Raw genomic sequence first — 25847 nt, 5'->3', positions numbered from 1 at the left:
TTGAGTCAATTCAGTCTCTGCCATGTTTCCATCTCAAACAAAGCTTGCTTTGTAAAAGTTATTATAGCCTCCTGTTATCTGAGTTTCTACGTGTCTAAAGACACAGCTAGAAAGAAATATGCTGTGATGAAACTGGCAAACGGAAGTTGCCTGAATGCTTCTCAACTGATGATGTAAATAATAAGACTTTTGTGGGCAGCCAGAACATTCTCTAAGATTGCAAAGTACGGCTGTAACAGACAACTTCAGCCCTTTTTCATTTGTTGAAGTGCTAGACCTTCAAGTCAAAGGAATAGTTTCACTTTGATGAGAAAAAAAGAGAAAGCTGGACATCTTTGGCTTCGTTCATCTCTTTGGTATGTTTTTGTGAATTGCTGTAGTTCTCAAAGACTCCCTAGTGTGACCAACATGATCATGCTGTTTACAGTTTATGTCACTTCACAGGATTTCTGGTAACGCAAGTCAATATTTCAAACCCCTTTTTGCCACTGTCACACAGCCAGACGCCTTCCAAGCTCTAAAGCTCTTATCTACATATTTGCTTACTTAATGTCATCTAAGACTTTAGATGTGATGGAGGGCAGACGGATCTCCAGTAAATGCAAGTGGGTGGCTTCTTTTTTTATCAGTGATGCAACAGATTGAGATCACACATTAGGAATAAAAACAGCCACTTTGTTTATATTCGAGACTTAAGCCGCACATTTTGTTGTTTTAACGAATGATAGCCGACATTATGAAGCAGTGAATGTAGTCCAGTCATATTTGTAAAATAAACATCTAAAGCCCACGCAGACACACTGTGTCTCCACTTGGTCGCATCGTCAGACACTCATGTTTGAGGCTCATCGGATGGAATAAAAAAGTCCCCAGCTGACTGAAGAGAGCTGATCAACAAACCTGCACTGAATGATGACGCTTTTAAAGAAAGTTAAACCACTCACACTCACCGACAAGATCCCTCCACATGAGTCAAATCCGGGTGAGAGGAGAGCTGAATTTCAAACACCTCAGTAGCACCTCTACTTTAGATGCTGGGCCTTCCCTCAGTCCTGTTTCCATTTGTTCCACCACTTCCCCCTGAATATACACAAGCTAACTGGACGTGCCAGGTTTCATTAAGACTTCAGGGGCAGAGTTTGTGGCGGCTAAATGATCAAATCAGCCTTTGGCAGAGATTAAAAAGGTAGCAGCATGGCTTAGACAAAACCCTAATGGCTGATCAGAAGCACCTTCGAGGTATAAAACCCATTACATGCTCGTAAGTTACAATAAATGAAAGTTCCAGTCAACCTTAACATTTTAAAGATTATAATTGATCCGAGCATCCTGGTGGAAATGTTATTGATAGTCGGGTCATTAGTGCGACAACTTGCTCTGTTGATCCATAATCAAAGACCCCACAGTGCGCAGCCCACCACTATCCTGGACTAAATTAGACGTGGCTTATAGACTGTCTACGATTACTGATGCTGAACTCACAATAACACTGCTTCGAGTTTGTAAATGGAATGGTTGAGAGGAAGTGAGAGACGCAGAGACTTCTACTGCAAACTGATTTTAATGGATTTGTCGGTTACATAAATGACATTGATTGTGAGTGGTCTGTTCCAAATGAGGTGAATACTTGAGCAGTGATGCAACATGTTACAGGAGGAGAGCAGAAGGTGGGAGTGGCTGAGTGAAATACGCATGTTCTGCCCTTGGTGGGTGACATTTTGCTTTGTTCATTAGCCCAAACACGTTGACCTCAAGTTCAAGAACACTCATCTACCGTTTCAGTAATAATTATTCATCAGGAACATTAGGAGGAATACTCCTGTAGCAGCCTTCAGTTGTTACTATGAAAACCTTCAACATCATCATTGCTGGGAAATGATGCTCCAAATAAGGCATATGCTTACCAAACATACCTAATGTATTGGCTTATAGCCTGATTAGTCTCAAACATGAGGAATAGGACTCCTCTCATCTTTACAAGGAAGACTCTACATTAAGCGTAATATCAATCATATCAATATTCTGGAATCAAATGCACACACTTTTATCCATTCTTTTTGAATGGAGTTTTTCTTTTGTTCTTTTGGGGATTTTAATGGTTTTGAAGAGCATTAAATATGTGAGCTATATTATATATAATATTAAAGAAAATCTGTCTGACTTTTCAACAATCGATGGGGGCGTTGTCTTCGCTTGCATTAGCCTGGTTAGTCTAATAAGATATTATTATTGTCTAAATGTAATCTTTTACAGAAGACACTAAGCTTGCGAGAATTATGAATACACATAACAGCTGCAGTACTAAGGGCAGTGACGTTTTGAGACTGCATCAAAACTAGGATACAAGCCTGAACACAACGTTTACAGCGAGATTATACAGAAACTACAGTTTAAAAAAAAAAAAAAGGTCGAAGGCACTCTTTGGGCAAAATGTTAAAAAGCCTTCAATCGTTAGGCTTTTTCATGGTCAAATTCTAAAAATAGAAATGTCTTTTAAGCTGTAAACAAAGCTGTTTGTGCTTCTAAGTGGGGTCTAAGAGACATTCGATTAAAGGCTTTTTAAGTTTTCGCCAGAAGAATTCATTGAACCTTTCTTATTTTTTCAAAACATTTGTGTTCCTTACAAAATAGCACCTTCATCAAGCATTGCAGACCTTTTCTTTTAAATAAAATGGTGTTTTCCTTCAGAAAGTTATACTAAACACTTTTGACTGAATAATAAAAACAAGGAAACAAAGCAAACTCAGCATAAGGTAAACAGGATTAAAACTGATATTCTAGAAAGAGGTATTTAAACAATTCACTGGTAAAAATGTTGTTAATTATTCACAGATGGCACAACTTGTTCCCTGATGTTGAATCTCTGCAAGCGTTGATCTGCGATGATTTGATACTTCAGGTCTTCATCTCGACTCTGACTGACTTCAACCTCAGCCTCGAGGATCCCTGAAGACATTTCACTTCTTCTTTGGATGCTATTAAAAAGACAACAGGAAAAGAAAAAGAATGACCAGTGAAATCAATAATCTGTACAGCCAGGAAGCAGCAAACAGACAAGAGGTTCCAGTTGATAACCTACATTTTTTGTGAAAATGACACTTTCTTGAAGAAAAAAAAAAGACAGTCAATTATCTTCTTTACGCTTAAAGTGCTGAGTCAGTATGCTAAAGCGTCTCCGATAAAGACAGGTCAAACGCAGATTAACTGAGGGGCCCGCCGCAGAGAAAACATGTCAATAAAACACCACAGATCCAGCCTTTCACAGCAACAATGCTGCAAATGGCATTGACCTTTGGTAGAGCTCAAAATGGTTAACCAACAGCAAAGTGTGTCCTTCAAAACTAACCCTGGGATGAGGGTGATTGACCGGATATGTAACCGCCTGTCCCGATCTGACCTGCCGTCTCATACAATTAAACGATTCACCCATCAGAGGTGCCTTTTACCCCGAACCACACCGCCATTAGGAGATATTTGTCTCCATTTAATTTCCATTTGCTGCGGATGGTCAGCAAAGCGATTCAGAGACATTATCTGAATCCTGGAGAGGAGGTGCAGCCCGCCATGCAGGATACGGCTGCATGACGGGGCAAAAAAAGGTTTTCGTAAACTTACATTTCATAGTAATGCAGCCAGTTAGTTGTTATGGCTCAAAAGCAGCACAATAGAGCTTGTTTAATGAAGTTTAAATCCAATAAAAGGTTTCTCTTTATGCATCTATGGATACAGTACAAAAACACAAAACGAATGATCTTATACTGTGAATTTAATGAAAGCTCAGCTACCAGGACAGAAAGAAAGACAGAGGTACAATAAAACCTCAAATGGAAACACCATTCATCGAGTGGAAAGAAAGTGATACAAATGCAGATGTCTGAACTGGCTCTAGAGATCTGAGGGCCAAATGTACCGGTACACAGAGAAATGCTAAAACTGAGCCATAAATGTGGGAATGGATTTTGGCCACATTGGAGTACTTCTGATAACCCATCTGTTGGCCTACAAAGCAGAAATACTTTGGTATTTTTCAACAACTAAAATATTGTCGACTGCATGCATTTTTTAAAGATATAACCCTTTCAGAGGGGAACATAAGGAGTGACTTGGGATGGATGAATACACCACAGCCCTCGACAAAAGTTCACAGTATGCAACCACTGCATACCTAACTCAATCCTGGTCTGCAACTCTTCCTGTCCTGGCTCTCCCTAAATAATCCCCAAGATAATTGCCCCTTTCTTCTCCAGGCCTGATCTGTCTTTATTTTAACATACATGGCCTATTCTGCACTACACGGGTCAAATACAGAGTTTTTTTTAAGTAGCAGCTTGCTTGGTTCTAACTCCATAAGGGAACAGTTTCTTAGATGTTCGAAATTAGATAGTCCACTAAATCTTTTCTTGAAATATGTCCATTTCCTTTCAAATATAATGCACCAGCAATTATATTTGTTATTGTGTTTGTCCACAGAGCTCTGAGATTAGATATAACCTTGTACTTGTAACGGGTGCATTTAGCCTTGTTAATCATTTACATACCACACGTGTGGCAACTAGATCTCTTTCACATCATGCACACCATAAAGCTAAGCGTAGGAAGTGAGATTTGGTTAAGTAAAGAGAAAGTGGTTCATCAAATACCCATACATTTTTTGCGAAATTTTCTGGTGGCAACATTTGCAAATACATTATTTGAAAGCAATTTGATTTTTTTATAGAAATACATTTATGTATGGCACAGGCCTTTTGACACCATGAGCCCCCCCTCCCTCAGACAAGACCCTTAACACTGCCTGCCATCATCATGCCATCTCTTTTAGGACCGTTTGCCTTAATGTCAAAAATAATTGAGGAAAAAAGGTTGATATTAATGGTTTTTATTTCCATTTTTATTATCTGTCCTATTTGTTAGATAATCATGCTATATGTTTTTGAAATTGCAGTACCCATAAATCTCTTATGGAGTTTTTCCACTGCTTACAGTCTTAATCCAGTTCTTACAAGTGATGAGAATTAACTGAATGTGAGTGTCCCAGAAATCTAAATATGCCAGGTGTTTTGTGAAACCTCTTATTATTATGGTTGCAACGTGTTTCATTATGTTTTTAAATAAAGAAGCTTCAGAAGTGTTTTCTATTCTCTTAGATTTTCCTACTTTATGAATGGACCAACATTTCTAAAATACCACAGAATGATTTGATGTTAAGTAAACATATTTAGGTTATCTGGTGGGTGCAGGCGCACGTTTTTTTTATCAGTAGCAGTGGAAGATGAAGCAACTCAACAGTTCACTCTTGTCAATCATTGACCCTCTGACGTCTGTTTTTTCATCAGTCCACAGAAAAGACCATGACCAAGTGATGACAGCCTAATGCTTTGAAGAAGCCATATGTAAATAAGCCATAATCAAGTAAAAAAATTGCCCCATCTCACCTTGAAATGGGTATTTTTTCCCTCATTAGTTTTATGGAAAAGGCCTCAACACATTATTCAAACCAAGAAGCCTTTTTTTCCACAGCAAAACGAGCCAAAACACTTCTTAATCATCTCGGCTGTTCTTTGGTTTCACTGTATCAAACTCAAAAGACATGTGCTCTCGCTTTCATTATCTGAAGAATAAGTTAGTGTGCTATCACTTATTTTGGGAGCAGAATATGATAAAACCCTCCCACAACTGTGGCGCCATCCTTTTAACGGCTGATGAAATGGATGATTGACTTTCTGGTACTCTGGTGTTGGATGTTACTCACAGCAGCAGCCAGGGCCTGCTCCAGGTCTTGGATGATGTCCGCCTTGTTCTCCAGGCCCACAGAGAGCCGGATGAGCGTGTCACTGATCCCCAGGGCAGTCCTCTCGTTTTCTGGCACTGATGCATGGGTCATAATCGCCCTAAATTATGATAGAAGAGAAGACAGTGTCACATAGATATGAGCCATAAACAGGAAGATAATCATTTTTTTTTTAGATTGGATTACAGCACAGACATAGACTTTATAATGGAAATAAAGTGTCCCAATTAAAATCGGTTACAGAGATAGATATATGGATTATTTCCCTTGATATCTGCTGCCCCCTTGTGGTGCTCTAGTAACATTACATCTTTCTTGGGTTACAGTTGCTCAGTTTCAGTTTTGTAAAGTTTGTCACTGTATTGCGGTTCCTGTCACTTGTTTTCGAAACACAGTCTGCATTTTAGTGATGTTAAATACCAAACATTTAAAAAATATGTATGAAATGTTTATTTGGAAAATTCTTTAAAAAGATACTTACGGATGTTCTGCTAAACTTTCATATCCACCAAGACTCTCAGCTATGGCAAACAACTAAAACAAGGAGAAGAAGGAATTAAAACATAGGTCAGACAAAAGATAAGTAACCAACTACAGAAAGTTACCAAACACCATGGTCATATTTTTTGCTAACGTTGAAAAATGTCAACACACTTCAATCTTGTCTTCCTGTGAGAACATGAGCTGAGGACTGATGATTACCTTACATTTAATTATTTTTAAGATGCTGTTTAAGCAATCCATTTAGTGAGGACTTGGCCAAGGTGAACACATTTTATGATTTTTGGGATGTACTCAAAAACATTATTTAGATGCAGTTAGTTTTATGGCAGCCCTTAAATGTGCAAATTGCAACATCATGTTTATAGCACCCTTTTATGAGTGAAACATTGTAATTACTGTTTCACCTCAGCAGCTACGGGACAAATCTGCAAGTAGGACTTCAGTGTTTTGCTAAGGCGCCCTTATAGCTGTGGTTTAAATGTTGCTTCACCAGTCTGGGAATCTATTAAAGTTATTTTGAAAAAGTCACTTCACAGTATTGCCTTTCTACAACACACAAAACTGAGCAGCCGATAGTGAATACCAAAATTAACTGTCAAATGAACCTTGAGGTTACTGAGGAAGGCGCTGGCGTGCTCCAGTTTCCCCTTAATGTAGAAGGTGATCATCCCCGGACACCCGGTGCATTGTTTCTTCATCACTTCATGCTGGGGGTGAGAGGGCAGGCCTATGTAGAGGGACAGTTAAAAACAGTCAGGTGATGCCTATAAGATGTTTCTTCCTCACTTAAATATGGAAAAAGTTGGTGGAATGGGTTTAAACACGCTGGTCATTTGCATTGTTATTTCTGAATATCCATGCAAGCAGTTCAGAGCTTCTTTGAATTTGAGTTACAGACCATATTTATTCTAAACATGCTCTTCTAGTTTGTTCTAACCCTTGAATGTTTACTCCTCCTTTGTTTCACACTGCTATTCAAGCAGCTACAGGTGAAGATGTAGGTTGTAGTTGTAGAGGTCATAGAAGGAAACGATAAAAAACACCAAAATGCAAGGGTTAATGGGAGGCGATGAGTTAATAACATCCGGCAGCCAGCTGGTAGGAATGATTAGCAAACCTTACATACCAAAATCAAAGATTTGTATGCGTTTTGTGCAAGTATGACAATCAGAAAGCAATTAGAGGTAGGGGTGATGAAGAATCCATTATCCTTACATAAAAAAGACAAAACATGTTAATATTTGTCAGCAGAGTTGCTTATGAGAAAAATGGAGCATTTGCTCATGTGCCCAAGTTTTTAACGATTTAGCAACAAGTCTTATATCTACATACATTAGTAAACTATTAGGGAGCGACAACGGCCACACCTTTGCAAATATCTGGTTTGGTAGGGGGGGTTGTATTTCACACTTGTTTGCTACATTAGAGTGACAGTTTACCTGGGAAAATGACTTTCTCCACCCTGGGATCTGCCTCCAGGAACTTGGCAGCAGCCATGGCGTTCTTAAAGTGGCACTCCATGCGCAGGTGAAGTGTCTTCAGTCCACGGTTACACAGGAAGCAGTCAAAGGGAGACGGTACACATCCCAGTGCTGAACCATGGCATGACCACATGGGTGGGGAGAAAATGAGGTCACAAAGCTTCCCAAAACCCAGATCAGGCCAACAACAAAAGCATAAACAAAACCTCCTTCTGAAGAGCTTTTTAATTGGTGCAGAACATTATACTCTGGGGTATATGTTGGTTGTTTAGTGAATGAATGTAGGTCAGGTTGAAATAACCAGTCCACCAAATACTGTTGCACAGCAGGATATGAGCTTCATTTATGAATCCAAAACTTTCTGAGGTCTGTGACTGGAATTTACATTTCATTTTCAGATATAAAAGTGGTAACACCAGAGTCACTAAACATTTGGCTTCTTCTTTGATGTCCAGAAATCACTTTGGAAGGTATTTGCAGACTTTCTGTTAAATGACTTTATTACACTCTTCTATTGTTATGTATACCTAAAGCAGTCAGTCTTGTCTGTTAGAGCTAGTATTGTGTTTTGATAAGAAAGGCCACCTAATTGTGACGTCTGTAGTCAACACACTATAAAAGACTACAATTCCCACGGTGCCTCCTCTAAAGTGACAGTGATGGGCAACCTGCTAGAAAGACACTGTCGAGGAACAGTTTTTAACCGTATAATTACCCATTAAGTTATATAAGCATTATCAAGAAAGAAATAATACACAAGTTGTTTTTTATTTGATTTTGCTTATTTGTTTTGAATATTGTAAAGGACTCTTTTCTTTGTTGCACATGTAAAAGTTGGTTATTTTATTTTGAGCAAACACATCGCTTAATACCATCCAAACCATCGGAGGCCAAGCAAATCTTCAAACTGTAAGTAATATAAAAGGAAGAAAACTAGTTCAAACATTGTCTGTTTAAGGCATATAGTGGCTTGATAGATAAACAAGGAAGGAATCCACGACATTCAAAAACAGGTTGTGTTAACCAACATGACATTTTGCATTTAGTCAATGCAGACTGCTTAAGTAGTTTTCTATGTTGTTCTTTCGACTCACCATTTTGCAGAAAACTCAGTCGCTCAAATAGGTCATCCCGGTTTGTTGAGGCCAGACCCATTACCACGTCACTGTGCCCTTTCAAATGAAAAGAATGGAAAAAATGTTACTTTGATATTAATGTGTATGAGTGCATGTTTGAGCTATGCCCGTCTATGAATGTTAACAGATTATTTTATTATATAAAATATATTTATACAAAACAATTCCTTGAATACAAAATATTGAGGTAGATCAAGTCTTGTCATGTCCTAGAAGCTTTACAAATGAGCTGTTTGCCGGTGAAAACTACTGACTGCAGGTCATTCTCATTCCTCATTTTGAAACATAACCATGCAGACTGATGAATTAATTTAGTGTTTTTCATCTTTGGATTATATTACATTGGAAATAAATCTTATGCTAGTGAAATAAGTAAATGTGCAGAACCTACCGTTCATGTATTTGGTAGCTGAATACATGCAGATATCCGCCCCGAAAGCCAGGGGGCGCTGAGAATACACAAGGCAATTACATGGGTTAATTAAGGACTTGTTTCGACATGAGCCTTTCAATTGATAGCCGGAAGCTATTAAACTGCCGTTTAGAAATTAATCGAGCATGAAGTGTACATCTGTCACTCTCACCTGGAAGTAGGCAGACATAAAGGTGTTGTCCACGACCACCACTATGTCTTTGTTGAACTCATGGGCCAAATCAGAACAGACCTTGATGTCCACAACCTTCATGGTGGGATTGGTGGGCGTCTCAATCCACACCAGCTACAGAAAGAAGCAGCAGGTTTAGGAAGGTGTGGCAAAATTGTGGTGCTCAGTTTTGCCCTTTTTCTGCTTTTACTATACCTCTAAAATATAAATTACTTGTTGAGTTCAATACATTGAAACCATTTTTGTATTGAACATTAACCACTCAACTTAACATGGAAGACACCGATACAAATAACACATCAAAAATAATGATTATAACATTTAAAGTGCTGTTTTCTACTGATGCTACCTTTTAAATAATTCAATTAGTCCCTGGGTGTAACATCTCGCACAATGTGTTTATTGTTGCGACATTTTTCATAGCAATAACAATTGAAAAGACAATATTATACAGCCCTAGCAATGACTGTTATTGGAAAATATCTGCAAGACAGCTTACTTACTGCACCGAGAACCGTCAGAACACAAAGTGCTTACTCACAATGACTGCTTTGAAATTGGCTAACACCAAATGACACACCCAATTATATGACATTTTATTAAAATAAGCCTTAAACAGCAGCTATAAAAAGGGCGGGGTGATAAAAAAACAGTTTGAAGATAGACCAAAGAGAGGAGACAAAACAAAGTGCACTTTATTAAAGAATTATTCTTTGACTTACTTTGGTGTTGGGCTTGAGAGCGGCCTTCAGCAGCTCTGGCTTTGTAAAGTCGGCAAAAGACACCTCTGTACCAGTTTGAGAAGCAATCTTTTGGAAGTAGCGGTTTGTGCCTTGAAAAATAAAACAGTTTATATTCCACGTGTGGTTCAAAACCAACTCAGGAGAAAATATGCTTCCACTTTTACACTATTAACTATTGTGTGAGGAAATGGTGGGCTTCTAGTGGCATATGGAAATGGTTGTATCATATTATTCTACACAGTAATCAGTAACAGAGTGGTGCCTCACCTCCGTACACGTCGTCCATGCAGAGGATGCCATCTCCCACCTTGAGCATGTGAGTGATGGTGACTGTGGCTGCCAGCCCCGAGGCAACAGCAATGCCTGCAGGGAAAAAGCACAACAGTCTGTGAGACCTGGTAAGCCCGCATCACACCGCCCCGAAATTGAAACCCGATGGACACACGAATATGGAATTGTGAATTTCGCACGAAGATGGCCCCGAACCACACACGAAGGCAACATTTACATTACATTTAAGACATACAACTGCAACAAAAGTAACACAAACAATTATGTTAAAGTATTATGATACTGTACTGATATCTTCAGACTTTGTTCTTTACTTTATCCGTCTTTATATGTAGAAGATATTAAGTTTTCTCCGTCATGTTGTTTCCATAGCAACAACAACTTCCAGTCAACTCGCCTTCAAAATAATATATTATATCCTTTTCAGTTTCACAGAACACAAATTGGGTTATTCACATAATATGTTTACATGATTTTGTTGTGCAATAAAACAACCAGATCGACACACGATAAAGGAAATGTTCAAATTCGGCTCTGATCGTAGCAACTTCGGGCCATTCGTGAGGGCATCTTAAGCCTTCGTATGACCGCCGGTGGAGTTTCTCAGGCTCCGGCAGCAACTTCGTGAGCGGTGGCAAAATCTTTGGCATGCCAAAAAATTGCCGAATTTGCCAATTTTGCTCTTCGTAAGGGGCATCTGAGGGCATCTTGTTATCATCGGTGACCGATGATAACACGAAGATGACACGATTTGACAAGATGCCCTCACGAGTGCCTTACGAAGTTACCGCTCACGTAGTTGCTGCCGGAGCCTGAGAAACTCCACCGGCGGTCATACGATGGTTTAAGATGCCCTCATGAATGGCCCGATGTTGTTACGATCAGAGCCGAATTTGAACATTTCCTTTATCGTGTGTCCATCGGGTGTCAATTTCGGGACAGTGTGACGCGGGATTTAGGGAATAATTTGCTTAGGTATTCAACCTTTGACACAGTTCATAATTTCCTCCTCTCACTGTCTCCTTTCCCATGGCATAGGGTATTGCTGCTATCTCTTTTAAGGAGGAGCAGCTTGGGCGCATTGTTGTTGCCAGTCTATGACAGAGCACAAGCCGCCATGAGGTAGTTTACTGTTCAAGGACGAAGGTTCCCTGGCGCGCACTCTTTTCTATGGACGAGAGCTCTAGTTAGGTTCAGGGTCCATAATGTTAAGTCTCACTGATGAAGAATGTTGATTATTACACTCCAAATTAGTTAAAACCTCGAGCTACAGAAGGAGTCCTTCAGAATTGGTTTGGCAGCCGCTGTGTCAACTTGTGTCTTGTCAACTCTCCGGTCGTTACTCCAAATAAACCACCAGTGTTTGACATCAAAACTCCAACTCTCCTCGTGTCTCTCTGAGTCCTGACTCTCCATTGCTACAGAAGTTTCCCTTACAAGACCAAACATCCTTCTTTTGTCAGAGGAATCACAGGCGGAAAATCAATTTCTTACATAATGATCAATGTTTGAGTCATACTCAACAATTTGCTGAATCATTCCTTCTTGTAAAATATGCAGGTCATGATTATGTGGGCATCTGTTATAATAGCATCACTTACAATACTTGGCTCCATCCACAGCAGCCACAGCCTTCTCAAGACAGTCTCTTGTAGGGTTCCCACTCCGGCTGTATTCATAGCCCTACATAAAAACATGATTAGAAGATATTTTAGTAACCTAAATCAACATTTGTAATAGTGCACTATGTTTCAAACAACAACAAAAAGCAGTGTTTTGGAAGAAAATCAGTCAAAATACAAGTAAGGGTAATTCAAGACCCCTCTGCTTAGTTGTGCTTTAATACATTTGAGCCCAGCAGGAAAAGAACACTGGATTCAACCTATCATAGAATCTTTGTTGACTCTAAACCGAGTCTAGATGCTAGGCTCACAGGGTTTAACATAACCTCCAAACTTGTTTGCGCTTGCCACCTTCACCTGCAGCCAGCGCTTACAAAAAACACATCAAAAATAATGATTATAACATTGAAAGTGCTGTTTTCTACTGATGCTACCTTTTAAATAAAAGGGCTTACAATTGTTGGATCCTTTAATAATAAGATGGGAGTGTATACACGGGTGAAACTGTGAGAACCACCAGGCTAACTGAGAGAAGAACAACTCACTTTCAACAGAGCTGCAAAAATGATTTGAGTTAGTAATTGACAACTACTAAATTGAACGTGAACTATTTTGATCATTTGGAATTCAGTAATTGTTTGAGTCAATCCAGCTTTAAAAATATGAGTATTTCCCGTTTTTGTTTTGTATTCCTCTATGGGAGTTAACTGAAATATCTTTGACTTGTGAACAAAACAGGACATTTGAGGTCGCAGCTTAGGCTTTGGGGAACATTGATATGTTTTCACAACATTTTGTCTGACATTTTATAGACGCAACATTGAATCAAGAAAAGAATGAACAGATTAAATTGGGAATTAAAATATTTGTTATTTTCCACCCTACTTTCCCAAGCATATGTTAGACAGCTGGCTATGATAAAGTCTGGATGTTGTTGAGTCATACATGGGGCTGTGGTAAAGCAAACAGTGGATAAGCTTTATGCAACTGTTGCTGTCAGAGTAGTCAACCCATTTCTGAAAGAGCAGCAGCTGCCGTTTTGAAAGGTAAAATATATTTTCCAAACGTGGTGAAATGGACGCATTGTGAGCTCTGTGAGGATATTGTGGGAGTACATACCAGGGTCCACAAAACAAGGTTGAGAGGTCAGAAGATCACCGTATGCGGTGTATAGGCGTATTTATTTTAGTTTGACAATTTCATTTAGGAGGCCGATGTAGCTGTTAATTCTATATGCTTCGAGATTAGCCTTACAACTGGGAAGCATTAAACACTCATTCCTTCCTTAATACTTAGTGTGAAAAAATAAACATGAGTAAGCCTAAATTACCTCTGCTCTCAACACCTTTTTATGTGCTTTTTGTGTGAGAGTTTAATAACAATGGCACATCCAGAATGGCAATATGTAAAACAATTCATGACTACTACCTACTTTTTAATCTTTTTTTTTTTTTTAAACCTTGCTTGCAAAAAGCTTACTACCTGAACTACAGGGAGCATTTGGAAGTGAATGAGTAACTTGAGTTTAACCCACAAACCAGTTTTAGTCTGGATTCCCAGACATGGCCTAAAAGGGAAAATACCTGCAGTCAAGATGAATAGTACAGTTTGGAATTATTGAAATACTTTATCTATCTATCCATCCATCATAGACAAAAGAGTGATTCAGTCAATACTGATTATATCTTTAAATATATTCTGATAACTATAGCCTATGTATATGTTATCAGATATATGTATATTATATTTAGCTTCAGAGACATAATGTTACATGACTTTAATTTGATTTGAAAAAACAACAAACTAACATGTTCCTTTATAGCCCACGTGAATGAGGCTGAATAAGGTCTGCTTCCTACATGTGCATACCACCGGAACATAGCGTCACCCCTTGAGGAACAAGACATATCGGGCTACTTACGGCGTGGTTTCCTGGTCCGAACTGTTTGAATGTGGTAGAAAGGGAAATCGGCGGCACTACAGCCATTGATTTCCATTGCTCCGGTTCCTGGCCGACGTGAATAGCATCAGTGGCGAAGGATTTGTACGGCTCTCTAAAGCCGGCGAACAAATCGCTCTGCTCTTCTGGTTTGTGGTTTTGATCCATGGCAACGCGCTCCTCTCAATGTGTAAGCTACCACAGTGCAATGAGGCTGGTTATGCATTGCCACTGTTCTTTACAGTCCTTACGTATATCGGGGAAACGTGGACGTGCACGGCTCGTCTCTGTGAGCCAATCAACGCCCATCAACAAGCGCAGGAAGGCTCTGATTGGTGGTTCGGCGGGGGCGTCCAACACACATGACGCAGAACGTTGTTTGCGTGCTTGTGTGTGCGCTGTAGTGATGCAACGTTTCCTGTTGCTTGAGTAAGACGGGCTACCGGTGTCTTTTGTATTTAACTTTGTTTCAGATTTACTTAATTTATTCAATGAGTTTAATAACCTCAATATGGTTTTATTTGTATTTATTTGATGTCTGTTGGTGATGTTTTCAACAATTGACAGACCACTATGAAAAGAGTGTCCACATTTAAATCTAGATTAAGAACCTGTTTTTTTTACAAAACTAAAAGGAATCAACAACTTGTTAATTTCTCTCTAACCAACACTATAACATTTGTTGGTTAACATATACATTTAGTTCTGTGCATGTGTGTCCTCATGGCACACATAACGGACCTTTAGCTGTGTTTCCATTCCTGAGCCATAGGGGGAGGAAGTGCTCTGTCCTGACGGTCCTGACTCAGTGGAGCATTGGAGGTCTGTACTGTTTCAGCCTACTGAAACCTGTCCTCGCGGATGAGCCAGACCTGTGTCAATGAGTCCAAACTGCAGTGTGTACTTGAAAAGTACAATCAAGATAGAAACCAAGTAAGTTCACTTACTTAAATCATGTACAAGTGAGATAAGAACACTCATTGAATTGGGTTTAAAATATTGAAATGTAGTAAATCTTAATGCCTTGATTTATTTTATTTAACTTGTTATGTGTTTTGTTTTTATGTCTACATCATTGTCTTGGCAAGAATGCTTTTGAAAAAAATATTTTAATCTCAACTAGACTCTTTCTCTGCTTCCCGACAGGATCTGAAAGTGGAATATCCTGAGTACTTTTTACTAATATTTTCTAAACCTAAATCAAGACTTTGGACTTCTTTAGGCTATTACACTAGGTTGACTTTCGGATGTTATTGGTGATGAAACGACTAACTTACATTGATATGGGCAAGTGGAAAGACTTTAAATTAAATCATGAACATTTCAAATCGTTGCTTTAAGATATTGTTATCAATAGAGCAAAAATATGTTATTGTATTTTTATTCTAACAAAGTGTCTGTGTGTGATATGCATTACAATACAAAATGTTTTCACTGACGATATTGCAATTTCAAAGTGACTCAAACATGAATCTTTTTTGTATCTTTATTATAATTTTGATTGAAAATATATTAAAATTATAATGATTATCATTTGTTCTTATAAAGTAGGAGAGACCAGGGACAGTTGTAACATTTTGGGGTTTTCCCCAATAAGTAAAACAACATTTACACTAGGATAGCCATTTTGCTATATTATACAAATACAATATGTCAACTAAATAATAACCTGTCTTTATCTAAATTTCTGATATGGTAATGTAGGAAAGTTAGCATATAGATTAGAGTAAAACCTACGTCACTTCCGGGCAAAAATTATATAATATATATAATTATAATATATAATTACATAATGTATAATTAAATAATAATTGATGATTAGATAATAATTATAGTCTAATATAATATAATAATCTCCACCTTCCTGTGCCTGATGAATTCCAACACAGATAAATATTGTCAGTAGTTTATAGAATAAAATAAAAAATAAAAAGCATTCTACTTACATATTAATAGTAAAACCAGAGAAACTGATAATTTTGCAGTCCTCTCTTGTTTTTTTCCAGAGCTGTATTATTATTAGGTATAATAAGCTAGTGACCGTTGGTAACCTTTCCTGAACTCTCGCGATACTACGAGGCGGAAGACATTAGCCGAATCTTCGGTACTAGTCAACTGGAGGCGCTTATGTTGTGCAGCTACCAGCGTCAGTTTTGAACGATAGGAGGGGAGCGAAGTGTTTGTTTTTATAGTAAACCGGTCAACTTTAGCCTCTACTTGTCCGAGTAAACTATCGTTTTAGCCCGTCCGGTAGAGATTAAGTGTGTTTCATGTTGTGCAGTTTACTGTGCCTGAGTAAAGACCTCCAACTGGCGGATCGCATCAGTTCGCCCGGAGGGTCACCGTGAGCTCCGTGCCCTGTGTAGAAAATGACCGGAGAGAAGATCCGTTCCTTGCGCAAGGACCACAGGCCGAGCAAGGACGAGGATTTACTGGAACCGGACGAAGAGGCTGCAACAGGGACCTTCACCGCCTCCAAGATAAACAACAAGAGCAGAGCGAGTAAAATCTTCAGCAATCACAAGTTAGTCAAGTCTTCATCAACACAGCAGCAGCACCTACAGTCGCAGGTTAACGCTAACACCAACACACTGTCAACATCCGATGTCATCGATGACAACAACAAGAACCCCATCATCCGAACGGGGCAGGACTTCCCGGTGCATGAGTGTGTGTTTAAAGGAGATGTCCGCCGTCTGTCTTCACTCATACGGACACAGAATATCGCCCAGAAAGACGTCCATGGTAAGTCAACCAGCTGCCTATCCCTCAGTCCTAAAACAGGATCCCCCAATTGTAAGGTCCAGTGAAGCGTATGTTTAGTTCGCTAATATGCCATCAGTCCTTAGCAGTACCAAATAGGCGAGGCTTTTCCATAACAAGGCCACAATATAGGAATATTTTGATTCCTCCACTTTTTGTTTCCTCCTGCCCATTGCCCACACGTCTATAGAGTAGAAACGTGTTTAAGAATGATTGTTTGCTTAAATACCTCCTCCCACCTAAATCACTGATATTCCTTAGTAACTACAGCTAGCCACAAAAGTCTCTCAGATTTAACGTATTTGGTTAAATGCTTATGTGAAAGTTGGTCCATACCATAGCCATTTTGTTTATTTAGAGATTGTTTGCAAGACTTTTTCCAGACTGATAGCACCTCTTCTGCAGGACAAAGTCTGCTCAGATAACGCCACACTTTCCAGATAAACCATCCCTGAACTAACAAAGGGACGAGATTGTTTAGTTCCGGTTCATGTCCAGAGATAAAGGATGGCCTGTAGGCAGCTTGTGCTCAGTGTCATGGTGGAATGTGCTCTGTCTTCAATTCAAAGCTTTGATGTGGAGCACCACAACAAGGTGTCAAACAGTTCGCCCAAGCGTTCTTTTGGAACTTGAGCCTTTTGTTGAGGTTGATATGATTCAGTAGCAGCAGTTTGTGTGTATACGTGCACATTAGTTTAGCCTCCACAGGATACAGGCTAAAGCATGTCCATCACACAAGGACAGTTTTATTAAAGATTTCATTATTTACATTATTAGCCACACAAATAGCAAGTTTAATCTATGTTTAATTGTCAATTCATCAACATCACAAAAACATTTACTTACTGAACCTGCACTTGTACTTGTATGCTCAGGTGTTCTGAGATGTCCAGTTTAATAGGCTGTAACTAACATTTATTACTTTTTCCAAAAGATAGTGCCAGTCATGACAGCACCATCTGAATTATATCTAGATTAACCAGCATATGGATTCTTGGAAGGCACATTTGCTAGTACAAATTTAATTGAATTCACCGGCTCCATATACTGTTTATTACAACATTATCCGGTGGGACTGCTAGCTGATCCCTAGGTTGTATTTGTACACACATCAGGGCTCTTACCGTCAGGCCCTGATGCTTTCCCACCACTTTCTCTTGGAAGAGAGAAGCCTGGAGGAGCTGAGCGGGCAGTTTGGCTTCCTCATAAGGGATTCTCCAACGCTTATGAGGCACATTTCAGATAACAGGGAAAACATCTGGGCTTTTCCACACCTCACTCAAATGTACCCAAATGCATTTGTATTAGAAGCATTTAGTGAATTTATTTATTTTAACAAGCCATGTCCCTGACTGTTAAATGCATCATATTTCAAGGGTATGGCCGGTTAATGGACTATACTATTGCTTGTCATGGTGGGAGAACGCACAATAGGCATAAATGTACCATGTCATTTGGAATTTTTGGATTCTGCCTCCTAATTTAAACATCTAATCCAGGCTGACTAGAGGCACAGGGTTTATCACTGAAACTCGTCTCTTATTGTTATTATCAAAGCAGACAAAAAACTATCTTTTTTTTTCTTCTTCAGGGAACACACCGTTGCATCTTGCCGTCATGATGGGGCACAAAGGTGAGTAATTCTTAAAGATGCAACACCATATGGTTTATTCTTGTTTGTCTCTCTAGCGTTCTAATTTGGTCGCTCTGCAGGTCTGTGTGTCGTCTTGTTTTTGTTTCTGTGTATTTGTGTGTTTCAGTTTGCTTGCCCTGCTTTGTGTGTGCATTTGTCTGACTAATCACCACCAGACATTTCTCACAGATCAACACAAAGAATCCCAGATGGCAAGATGCTCATGGATGTATACAAATATTGGGTTTATGGATTCTTATATTGCCCGGTCAAAAACAGAATTGAACAACAAATATTACATTTCATACATTTATAGAGAAAGAACCTATAAATGGGATTAGATAATGATGACAGAGCAAGAAATCTGATCCTCTCAGTGGCTAAAGTCTCTTGTTCTGATTGATGTGCCACCACTGGCTCAAAGACTAATAGTTTGAGGCTGGCAAAGGGGGTAATTAGTTTACATAGGAGGTGTCATTTTCAACTTCCATATTATTTGCCCTCCTTAATACTTTGATGCTATCTTCTGTGCATCAGATGTTACTTAGTTACTATCATAGTTTCTAGTTGATTTTATATCAGTTGTGAAAAATATGTCACAAAAGGTGTTAACCTCAGATGTCTCCCAAAAGGAAATAAAATAAATAAAAGTGGTTTATTTATGTAACAAGTCCTAGAAGAAAAATCTGTTTTGTGTTTAAAATAAATATGTCACGATGTATCAAGGCCTTGTAGAAGTATTTACCTGATTCTTTTCTTAGCTGAATTGGCTGGACTGAAAGCATGTGCTTAAAATATTAATGCATTTCAAGAAGACTTCCCAACATGCTATTGAAAAATTAATCCCCCCCTCTTCTGCAGCAGGTTCTCAGGGAACATTTCAAGCATAGGGTTACTCGTAGTTCACGTTCTCATTTGTTTCGTGTCTGTCATTGTAGCAAGGGTTTCAAATGATTTCGCATTCGGAAATGTCAATCCTGTGGACAGAGTGAAGTCCCTGTCTCTGCCTATCGTTAATCCAGACAGTGGATTGCCAAAGTGTAGTGGCGGATGGGAGGCAATGGATTTGATTTAGCTAATGAGGTTGCCTATCTCTTGCCTGAGCTGCTAGCCTGTCCTCTAGGGATGCTCTGGGCAGACAGGCTGAAGGCTACAGCATGAGATCATAGTCTGGGTGTTGCTGGTCTGTTGGGATGGACAGGACACGGCTCTCTTTGTGTATGGTGTGTGTTTATTATTCACCAGGCTGCAAATGACAGAAGTGCATAGACTCTTACATTTGACCTTTTCCTATTGCACAGCTTGTTAGTTAAATAAAAAACTGAGCATAATAAATGCAGTTGGCATGATTCTATCATTGGTAACTGAAACAACAATGAGAAAGAACCAAACAGCAGTGTGCAGATATACTTTATCGTATAATATAGTACAGTATCTTCATCAACTCTCTCTCACAATTGATAACTAAACATTTAGAACAATAAGGTACAATTTTGTAGCCACACTAAAAAACTGAAGAAAGAAACTTAGAGTACTCGAAAAATATTTATTTAATATGACTCAACTGTCAAAATAATATGATTAACACAGCTTCCTCCTGTTTCCTGTTTGGTGCCATCAAAGAACAGAATCTGTTTTCCTTTTGTCCCGAGGTTGTACTATATGTTTAAAGGGCCACACAGATAACATCTCTAGATATTTTAAATGTGTTTCAAAGACACAAGATAACAACCTAGTGAGTGTTTGGAGCCAAATTGCCAGTCTGGCAGGGTTAGTCTCCCTCTGAGTTGGCACTTAGTAAAATGTTATTGGGTCATCACTTAAAAAAAGAGCAGCCCGTTGAATCAAGAGAGGATATTAGAGGCTCATTATACATTTACACTCATTTTACTTCTGGGAAAGCCAACAACATAGGTGATGTTATACAGTGTCACTTTTTCTTTAGAGCCTGCAGCAATGTGATTCTTCAACTGCTGTTTGATGCGCTCTATAAGTGCCTGATCGATGCCGAGGTGGGCAGAAAAGCCATTTTTATAAATGTACTCAGCCTGGACAAGAATGGGTGGTGATGGTGGGGGCTGTAACAGCCCACAGAGCCTCTTGACAAGTGCCCAATCTGTAGCCACCGCACGTAGTGAAGCATTAGATTAGCACTTTATTTCTCCATCCTGCTCTGCCTCCCTCATTTCTCTGTTAGAGTTCTTTGTGAATCGAGCCGGACTTCCACCCAGCTGCTGCACATTCAATCAACCCAGTAACCCACAGGAAGGCTTCCCTTATCAATACCTCATGACTGGGTATTGAGTCGGACAGAAACCCATTGCTTTGAGTTATAGGCTGCATGTTAATGTATCAAGGAGGCTCTTTCGATTCCATTCAAATGAATGAACTGCTGTTTGATTAGTATTTCCCAGCTTCCTACTATAACAAATAAAATCAACTCAAAAGAACCACATTTACGTAATATTATGTCATAACTGTATTGTATGATGCTGAGTGCAGAATATAGGTTTTTTCAACAGATGACTTCAAACATGTTTTTGCAATCAAATCTTTATTTGTTTTCCTTCTCATTTCATAATGTGACAGATTACTAAAGAGGCCTGCTTGTGTTGTTGGATCAATTGATCAAGAATGATTGTGATTGGTTGCATGAAGTACCCGAAACCACTCCAAATGATTTGTTATCAGACTGACTTCTCTTGTAAATCAGTCAAATTAGAACTGTGCAAGTTTTCCTTTTGCATCAAGTGCTGCTATAATGCTACTATAGCGTATGCACACAATGCTGAAATCATATATCGTACAGCCCTAACTCCAGTCATTGAAATATATTTTGGCTATATTAGTTAATCCTCAAAGCCAAAGAGTCCACTGCTTGTACCTGAAAGCATGACGCGAGAACAGAAGCTAGCAGGTTAGCAGCTTAGGACACATTACACTTACATAATGTATATCTGCTAGTCGTTATTATTACACAATCATTGGTTGTAGTAGGGTGATATATAGGTGAAAGGCCAGAGGGAATGCTGGCCTACGTCAGAATGCAAACGCTCGTGCACTCTGCTGCCTGTATTTTCCAGACATCAACTTCTGTTATCAGCTGTTCCTAAACCGAGCAGGGACCAGACTAATGCATAAACACATAGGTCTGCTTTTCTGTTTGCTGATGTAAAGCTCTTTGCGAGGCACTTTGCAGTTACATCAACCCTTTCCAGTGCTATCTCGGCTTCTTTTTTACTAAAGCATGCCATATAGTTGATATTAGTCAATCTTTCTAAAGTGCTGAGACCTGGAAAGAGTTCAACGTGCAGATTTTGTGAAGCAGAATTAGACAGAAGTTAATAAGACAACAGATTCCGACTCGTCATAAGCCAAGTCTTTGAGCCTGAGCTGCTCTCCTGGTACGAACACAATAACTTCCCATTGGCCTGTCTTTATTCGTTAAGATTTTCTTTGCCATGCTCGCACATGGAAGCAAGCTGCACATTAGAGCAATGGTGTTGCTGATAATTGCTTCATTAAAGAATATAGACTAAGTGATTTGGGTCCTGTCACAACACACCTTTTTATTTTCGTGTAAATGCACTTTTGGGATTGCCACACTCCTCTTTTCTTACATTGTGTGGAGAATGTGTTTAATTAGGAGTGTTTCAAAACGTATTCTTCCCTGTCATAAAGAATGCATGAGACCCTGACCTCTTTTCATTAATTAAACATTGTGAGTATGCAGCTCAGTGTGATCTGGTATTCCAGAATGTTATGTGTTGCGCTCTCTTTTCAAAAGGTAGACTGTTTTTAGTTGTAGTCTTGGCCACCCAATTGGCACTGTACGCCACTACGTCGGCTTTCGTGCTAATGTGAAGCAGAGATACAAGTCTGAACATGAAGGAAGTTACCAGTTTGAATTTGTTTGCATGACTAATATGGGTGATTCAAATGAAAGAAGGGCTGTATTGAGAGTTTCTGCATCAAGTTCCTGCCCTATCGAGAGCGAGTCCATATCCACTCAGCAGCAGACTGTTAGTATTCAGCCTCTGGTTTGCATTTCACTGGTTTGCTGCTCACAGGCCTGTGACTGTGACAGCTCCTGCCCAACGCTGAGACAGAGCCACACAGACGCCAACACTATAATGAATGATGTCACGGCAAAAATGACGGCAGAGCCGGAACAACAGGCTTTCGTTTTTGGCTTGCTGCAGTTTGTTGACAGGCTGCCCGCAGAGAGAGAAGGGATTTTGCACTTACTGCTGATCTCGCTATGGAGAGAAGGATGAGGCTCTTTGGCTGTTTTCCCATTGTTGAAATTCAGGCACAGCTCTGAGGGTGACTCTGCACAGTGCCAGGGGAAGTTTGACATTTGATTCCTGAGAATAATTCCTCATTTTACAGCAGTATGGATTCTAAAGAGGGATGTTCAGTCTTGCATAACTGTAGTTCCCATATGGCTCTGGTTAATGGGTCAGCTGACATCTCAATCCTACAAACAATCTGCCCTTCTATTAAAGCAGGATGATTTATGCTACAGAAAATGTGTATCACAAAGATGTGAACATGCAGTCAGACAACATTTTCAACTGATATATACTGCAAAGTGATACAAGTGTGATCAAATGGAAGCATGTGATCAGGAACAGGAAACACACAAAGAAAGATTTAAGCCATAAAAGTAGAGTTGATTTCGTTTTCTCGGCTGGTTTTTCTTAAGATTCGAGCTGGGCTCAATATTAGAGCACAGTGTTGAGACGGAGTTAAAATGTGTTGCTTGGGCTCTGATTATGAATTAAATGTGTCACCATAGCAACATTATAGGTGACGAAGAGATGCAACTAATAGGAAATGAGGAGTGTTTGGGCAGTTTCAAATTAGACTTATTCTCACCGTACCATTTTTGTTTTGAAATATACTTGCCCTGTGCAACAATCACGACCACCAATATTTAAATACCGAGTGCCAAAGTCCAAACGTAATTTATTAAAATGACCTTTAACCTACCCTGTTTTTCACTGATAATGCTACATAAACAACAAAAATCCATGCCGGAGCTCGGTTTAATTGAGTTCCATTATGATTCAGTAAAAATCGGTATAGGCAAGGGTGAAGGTAAATTACAATATTATCGTGATGTGTTCCAATGTAATCATATTTACGGGTGGCTGTGGCTGTGAGAGAGTGCGGTCGTCGTCTTTCAACCAGAAGGTTGTGGGTTCGATCCCGGCAGTTAACATGTCGATGTTTTATTGGGCAAGATACTTAACATTGAGTTGCTCCCGATGGCATGGCCAAAAGTGTGAATGTGTGTGAATGTTATCTTCCATAGAGCAAGTGACACATGAGGTGTGAACGGATGAATGACTCGTAGTGTGCCAAGCGTTTTGAGGGTTTTAAGACACTTGATAAAGCGCTATATGAGTACAGGCCATTTACCATTTATACAATTCTTTTAATTAATTTTTTCTAAGCAAATTTTTGTTTTATAAATCGTATTTTTACTGTGATAACAAATTGGGTACCTACAATCATGTAATTCCACTGTTATATTCTGATATTGGGACATCCCTACACTACACCTTTTCTTTCTAATGTCTCTTAACGTTTTGTATTCCTGCGTTGTGGGTGAGTAGCACTAAGACCGAAAAAAGCCATTATAGCGTTCTTTCTTAAGTTTTGCGTAATATCAAACCTTTTTTTTCTGTCCTATTTGAATCTCTGTGTTTTTCTGTCTCTAGTTAAACTTAAAAGGAAACCAATTTCCTGGTATCTGTGAGACACCGTTTATAATTAGGTTCAGAGTCTTGTTTTGCTTTCATTGGGGCTGGATTTTTCACTGGGGAGGAATCTCTTTATACTTTTATCACCTCTCTTTTTATTGCCTTTGCTTCCTTTCAAGCAGAAAGCAGCATTCAAAAATCAAACTGCTAGTCAAATAAGGTTCACCACTAAGGCTACGTCTCTTGGCTGAACCCCCTTTTTAAAGCTTACTCGCTGTGGGTATAAATTAATTCTGTTAACCTTGTTCTCGCTGTTGCATTTATAGTGAGAATTGTAAACATTAAAAACTAAACTTTTTTACTTTAAAGTGCTTCATTTTCATTTTGAATACACAAGTCAAAGCTCTGTTTATACAAAAGAAAAATACCTTAGAGAGGTATCAGTTCACCTGCTGGGTAACCTCCTTCTAGGATGGTTTAAATGCAGAGGACAAACTCCACTTTGTTTGCTGTGTTGTGTACATGCAAATATGTGTGACAAATTAACATAGTTTTATTTCAAATCCTTTAATTCCACGTAGAGATATCTCTCTTTCCTCCCTTGCGTTTTTTTTCTGCTGGTCTTTTTCATATTGTATGTTTGTGTCTGTCCTGTGACACCTTTAGTAAAAGCAATCAATAAAATAAGTTGTGATTTGAGTAAATACTTACCTATCTGAACCTCTGTCCTTTTTACAGAGTGTGCCCACCTGCTGCTGGCCCACAATGCACCAGTGAAGGTGAAGAACGCTCAGGGGTGGAGTCCCCTTGCCGAGGCCATCAGCTACGGAGATCGACAAATGAGTAAGTATCTGTGACTGTGAAACCCCCCCCCCCCCCCCCACTGCTGCTACCAACGGAGATGGACTTATTTACTGAAAACTGTGACTTCAGTTGGGTTTCAGTTTGAGTTTGTAGGTGTGAAAACGGTGATGGGTGGAAGGAAAAGATCCGATCAACATTTGCCTCTCATCTTCCACACCGCTGCTTCCAAGCGAGGGGTTGGGGGGGGACATTCCTCAAGGCCCCGTGGCTTTGTGCTCCAATGAAAAGGCGATTCATGAGATGTTTCTCTCTCCTCATAGGCTGATCATGCTCAAGCCCCTTTCACGCCCATTTTCCAAAATCGTATTCATATTTTTTCAAGAATAATTTTTATTTGAAATTATTATATCTACTTTTATTTGAGACCATGCTTGTACAAAAACGTGACTGACATGTAAGTGAAACCACATATGTTAGGTTTATAGGTACAGGGTGTTAAATGGGAACACCTTTGTACACTGGCAGTTTATTTTTAAAACATTGAATGAAGAACTTCTGCTTAGGAAGTCTTTGATCTGCTTTTTTCAATGCTCTGATCCACAGGGTGAACGTCCAAAAAAAAAAAAGAAGCTTTACAAAAAAAGCTGTTCTATCTCAAAATATGCTTTGAATGCAAACCACCGATCACAACATTATCCCCATTTTTGTACCAGACCTTTCCGACTGTATATGTTTTTTATATCTCTATGCCTACTTATATCTGATAAGTGCATTCTTTCCATTGTCTATTTAAAGCTCTTGTTATTTTGGTCATTGGAACAGGAGGG

At 39.2% G+C, this 25847-nt stretch overlaps 2 protein-coding genes across 4 annotated transcripts in view; one reads left to right on the top strand and one right to left on the bottom strand.

Moving 5' to 3' along the window:
- Positions 1 to 1542: 1542 nt before the first annotated feature.
- On the bottom strand, positions 1543 to 14442 carry cth (cystathionase (cystathionine gamma-lyase)). The gene is made up of 12 exons (XM_079646126.1): positions 14092 to 14442; positions 12150 to 12231; positions 10525 to 10620; positions 10237 to 10346; positions 9494 to 9628; positions 9301 to 9358; positions 8868 to 8945; positions 7732 to 7884; positions 6898 to 7019; positions 6270 to 6322; positions 5750 to 5888; positions 1543 to 2975 (listed from the first exon to the last, which is right to left on the bottom strand). The coding sequence occupies exons 1-12, from the start codon at positions 14275 to 14277 to the stop codon at positions 2958 to 2960; spliced, it is 1230 nt and encodes a 409-aa protein (XP_079502252.1). The 5' UTR covers positions 14278 to 14442; the 3' UTR covers positions 1543 to 2957.
- Positions 14443 to 14625: 183 nt separating this feature from the next.
- Positions 14626 to 25847, top strand: part of LOC307016780 (ankyrin repeat domain-containing protein 13C-like) — a 36319-nt gene continuing 25097 nt past the window's right edge. Inside the window, exons 1-5 of one of the 3 annotated variants that reach the window (XM_079646112.1) lie at positions 14626 to 15042; positions 15256 to 15396; positions 16391 to 16854; positions 18464 to 18505; positions 24955 to 25059. In XM_079646112.1, the coding sequence (XP_079502238.1) occupies positions 16479 to 16854; positions 18464 to 18505; positions 24955 to 25059 (523 nt within the window). In that variant the 5' untranslated portion in view covers positions 14626 to 15042; positions 15256 to 15396; positions 16391 to 16478. Of the gene's footprint in view, positions 15043 to 15255; positions 15397 to 15459; positions 16855 to 18463; positions 18506 to 24954; positions 25060 to 25847 lie in introns of those variants that run through there. The other 2 variants (XM_079646113.1, XM_079646111.1) reach the window with 2 other exon arrangements.

The sequence above is a fragment of the Notothenia rossii genome (genome assembly GCF_949606895.1).
Source record: "Notothenia rossii genome assembly, chromosome: 1".
In the NCBI taxonomy this organism is placed as follows: domain Eukaryota; kingdom Metazoa; phylum Chordata; class Actinopteri; order Perciformes; family Nototheniidae; genus Notothenia; species Notothenia rossii.
Note: the sequence above shows the minus strand (reverse complement) of the source record. Positions and strands in the feature narration are given on the sequence as shown.